We start from the raw sequence: 4,597 nt of genomic DNA, 5'->3' as shown, positions 1-4,597 counted from the left end.
TAAATAAAAAAAAAAAAAAAAAAAGAAGAAAAGAAGCTGAAGCATATAGTGCATACCACAAATTTACTATTATGATGAAAATTTGAAGATCTTAGAGTTGGTAAGAGGTTCTTAAAGTAAAAGCTTTTTACTTTAAGTTGTCTACGGTCGTGGAGTCTAGGAAAAAGTTTTTCTTAATGATATGTAAAACTTATCATAGTGGATTGACTTTTTGAGAAGGTTTTCTCCCAGTAGTTTTTACTTTGAAAACGTTATTTCATTGGTTTTTTGTGGATTGCTCTTAATCATCACGATCAGGATCTTGTTCATGCCTAAGCAAAATTTAACCGTTATTTAATGTAGGGAGGAACTTGCTCCTATTTTTGCTCTTATTAAATCAACATGATCAGGATCTAAAACTTACGAAGTTGCTCTCTTTAATAACTACCACAGTTGATCATGTTTTGGTTTTTCTTTTCCTATAAGCTAATCAGCGGGATGTCTATTCCTAATATAAAAGCATATTGTATTATTTTCCATCAATCTATCACATACAAAGATACCCCATTGTTCATCCATCTGTCTAGCTAGATTACTGTCACTGACGCACACTGTAATAAGAGCGAGATGATTTGTTTTATATTTTCAACACGAAGTACGCAGAAAATCTTCAATTGTAGTGTACTTTTCACCTCTGCCTCATCAATTTATCACAATCCCACCAAGACCGTCATTATATTATAGTATATATTACTCAGTCTCAGTCGTCAGCACTCGGTACAGACTCGAGAAAAAAGGGTATCAATCCATCTCTATCAGCTAAGCAAAGCTTCTCTTCTCGTTGTTCATGCCAGAAAACCCTCCACTCTCTACGTTTCTCACTCTCCCACCCGCCTTTCATGGGTGACCTAGGAAGTTGGGGTCCCTCTATAACTCTCTCTCTAATAAGTACACTTCTTATTACATGTAAAGCTGTACTCATCAGTACTTTGATTTATAAATAAAGAAAAAGAAATTGTACTTGTTCAATCTGGAACTGGCAAAATTTAAAAGTCTGCAACTACAGTAAATAATTTAATGCATAGTAAAAAAAATCCTAAAAGGAAGAACAGGTTGTACCTGTCATTATTTCTTGCGAAAGATCCAACCGTGCGTCAGATTAATTTGCAGTGCTTATTAAGAAAAAGGTTGACTAAAATTGGATTTCATGAATCCTGTGGTACATGATTTTTAGATACTTGGTACTTCTTTGTATCAGACGGTCCATTTTCATCTTGGGGGACTGATCTTCATGGTGTCTGCAACTAAATTTTATAAAATAATAATAATAATAATTTAAAAAATTTTATATTTTGCTGGATGTCTCTGCAGCTACATACACAAGACAATGAAGCCACCCACACGTACTCCAACTAGTTCTCAGAAACTTTCTGCAGAGAATAATCATATATACTAAAGCATTACCCAACAAAAATTCTTGAAATTCTAGCGTACTCCATGAAAGTTATTGGAAGACTGCCATGATATCAAAAACCAAAACCCAGCTGGAAAAAAAAAAAACACAACAAACCAAAACACAGATCTAGAGAGATGTATATATAGTTATAATTATACACTCAAAACTACCCAATACACATACACAAATGCATTCACAAGCTGAGAAAAAGGCAAGGCTTAGTAAATTACTAGTTTGAAGTATCTACATATAATATATTCATCTTCATAGCCCTAGCTAGATCTCAAGAGAGCGGGCTTGCAATGAAATCTTCATCCAAGTACTTTCATGCACATGCATTACAGATATATCCAGATTCCAGCTCAGACATGCATGAGCTACAAAGTACTATTACTGCTTCTATTACCAAAGCACAAAAAGACCTTACTCTTACCAATTAACTATACTAACACAAAGGTAAAACATGCATAACTAATAATTAATCAAGCAACCATAGATGGAGTACTGGTACTAGTACTGCTTCTATTACCAAAATTCACACCCAGCTTCAACTCAAGCTCCACATTATTCCCATCTCTACCAGCAAAAGCAGTATTTGAACTGAACAACTGAGCCACAGAGGTCACCACTGAGCACTTCCTTCCACTCTTCCCAGCTGCTTTCTTATTATTAGCCTTCTTTTTAGCTCTCTTATTAGCGTCCGAAGACGAACATGAAGATGTTGAGGTTGATGATGAAGCCACTACTAGTGGCAGTACTGATGGGATTTCAAAGTTGGTCCTTGCTTTCGAACCCCTCAGCCTCCTCGCCGCCGCGTCGTACGCACGCGCCGCCTCCTCCGCCGTGTCAAAAGTTCCCAGCCAGTGCCTACATCTCCCAATTCTGTCACGTATCTCCGCTGACCATCTCCCCCATGGCCTCTTCCTCACCCCTCTATAGCTCTTCTGAGGACCCCCCGATAAATTTTTCTTCTCGGCACCGAAACGCTCCGAAATGGAACCCAAACCCGAGTTTTCGGTCTTGTTATTGTTGTGGTTTTCGCTTTTCTTTGTGTTCTTACCTCCGAAAAGGACGTGTTGGCCTACAACAGCAGCGATTCCATCAAGAACAGGAGGAATTTCCATTTCCATTTCCGTTTCGGGTTTGGCTTCATGGTTGTTAATTTCACAACGAGAAAGGTCAGCCGAAATATCGGCCGAAATGGGAAGTGGGTTCAGGAATTTGAGGTGATTTGAGGCCGAAACTGAAGGAATTGAGAATTGGGTATCCCAGAAAGACCCATAAAAGCATGAAGTTTCGGTGAGAAACATGAACGTATCGGGCGAGAAAATCGGTTCGGACTTAGGGTAGAACGGAACGGTTTGGAATTGCAAGGCATGGTGGTTGTTGTTGTACATGGTGTCACTGTTTTTCTCCGTTTTGAAGGGAAGAGGAAACAAAACAGTTTGATGGAGAATGATGAATTTGCATGTAACAGTTTATATAATACTAATATAATAAAAATGTTAAAATTTATTAATAATAAAACTATTTTTCTAAAAAGATTTTATTAAAGATATTCCTGTCAATATCGATGAGACCGTAATCCCCTTGTTTTTTTACACGTTTGTCTTTCCTTGGCAAGAGGGTTACATACATACATATACCTTCCTTAATGCCTGAAATGCCCGTATTGGTTTTTGAAATTTACATTAGTCCTTGTGAAAGAATCAATGGGTTAAGAAAAAAGTGGAGGGCAATCAGGACACAGATGATTTGATGGGTATTAAGGGCATACAAGATCTCGAGGATTTGATTGGCAAATATTAGCCGTTGGATTACGGTGAGGGCGTCACGGTGTCGTCAAGGAAAAGATTGTTTCAGTTTGACCACTTAGTAGCTTGTTAGTGATACTGATACTGATACTGATACTGATTCTGATATAGCTAAGCTAAATGGGCTCTCTATTTAATACTACAATTATTTGGGTTGCTTGCGTTTAGCCAAGAGGGAGGTTTGGGTGTTTAATAGGTATATGGGTGTAACCCTGTGAAATCATAAGAAGGACCCTTTACCTTCAATATTAAGAAGATGCTCTGGATCTGATCATGGTGATGTTAGGAGTGAGTCATTTGGTGATACATGAAAGGTCCTGATCTTGTCAATCACTGAGAGTTTCTTTTTAGTTTTGGGGGGCAAAATCTTTGAGAAATTGTTGATGTAATCTTTTGGGTGATTTAAAGGCTCTTAAGGTGCAGAGGGCAAAATCTTTTTGTAAATGTGCTAGCTTAGGTTTAGCTACTTTAGATATAGCAAATGATGGGTACTCTATACAATTCCAGTGCAACTTGTTACCATCTCTATCTTATTGTAGGAAGTCTTCAAGGGAAACCTCAAATTGTTCTAAGATTCACATTTAAAAAAAAAAAAAAAAAAAAATTGTTCTAAGATTGGCTCGAGTGCTCAACAAAAGACTTCAACCAGGGGTACATGTGATGTGTATGAAATCAATCCGAGAGAAATCATAAAAATTATACTAGCTACTTGTTTTTCCTTTTCTCTTGTGCTTTAACTTTTAATTATATATAGTCTATCTAAATATCTTTATTAGTAACATTTTGTTCAATTAGCACAACACTAAATCATTATTTAAGAACAAGTGGAATTTGAGTTTTATATGGATGAGATTAACGGGTTGTATGGTATGGTATTATGTTTCCAATTAAAGGCCTAGAGAGCTTTTTAAGTAGGCTGTACTTTGATAAATTTTATAGAGTAAAGGATTCGAGATGCGAGTTTTTTTTTTTTTTTTTGGGAGAATACTAAGTATTTTAACACACACACACAAGAGGAGAGGGGAAAAGGTTTTAAAGAAACTAACAGTGGTATATATCTAAAATGGTCTGGTTGCGAGGTTAGCAGGATGTTAAAATTATCTAAAAAATATGCACATATATATATATATATATATACATACATATTTATAACCATAATTGCTTATTAATCAACTTTTAGCATTGGTCCACGACATTTATTTAGCATTTATAGTGATGATATATTGGAATTAAAAAAAAATTATGGTCCACAATATTTATTATTATTTTTCATTTGTTTATGATAATAATATTGTTTAGTGAGTTCTATGGATTATGTAAACTTAAGAATTTATTTTTTATTTAAATT

At 35.7% G+C, this 4,597-nt stretch overlaps 1 protein-coding gene across 1 annotated transcript; it reads right to left on the bottom strand.

Annotated features, from left to right (window-relative positions):
• Positions 1-1,636: 1,636 nt before the first annotated feature.
• On the bottom strand, positions 1,637-2,859 carry LOC126729070 (ethylene-responsive transcription factor ERF084). Its single transcript, XM_050434808.1, has one exon. The coding sequence runs from the start codon at positions 2,830-2,832 to the stop codon at positions 1,918-1,920; it is 915 nt and encodes a 304-aa protein (XP_050290765.1). The 5' UTR covers positions 2,833-2,859; the 3' UTR covers positions 1,637-1,917.
• Between the last annotated feature and the right edge of the window lie 1,738 nt (positions 2,860-4,597).

This window comes from Quercus robur, chromosome 5 (genome assembly GCF_932294415.1).
Source record: "Quercus robur chromosome 5, dhQueRobu3.1, whole genome shotgun sequence".
Classification (NCBI taxonomy): Eukaryota; Viridiplantae; Streptophyta; class Magnoliopsida; order Fagales; family Fagaceae; genus Quercus; species Quercus robur.
Note: the sequence above shows the minus strand (reverse complement) of the source record. Positions and strands in the feature narration are given on the sequence as shown.

Bases quoted from the DNA above. Each gene is read 5' to 3' on its own strand.
- LOC126729070 (XM_050434808.1), bottom strand. From the start codon at position 2,832: ATGTACAACAACAACCACCATGCCTTGCAATTCCAAACCGTTCCGTTC.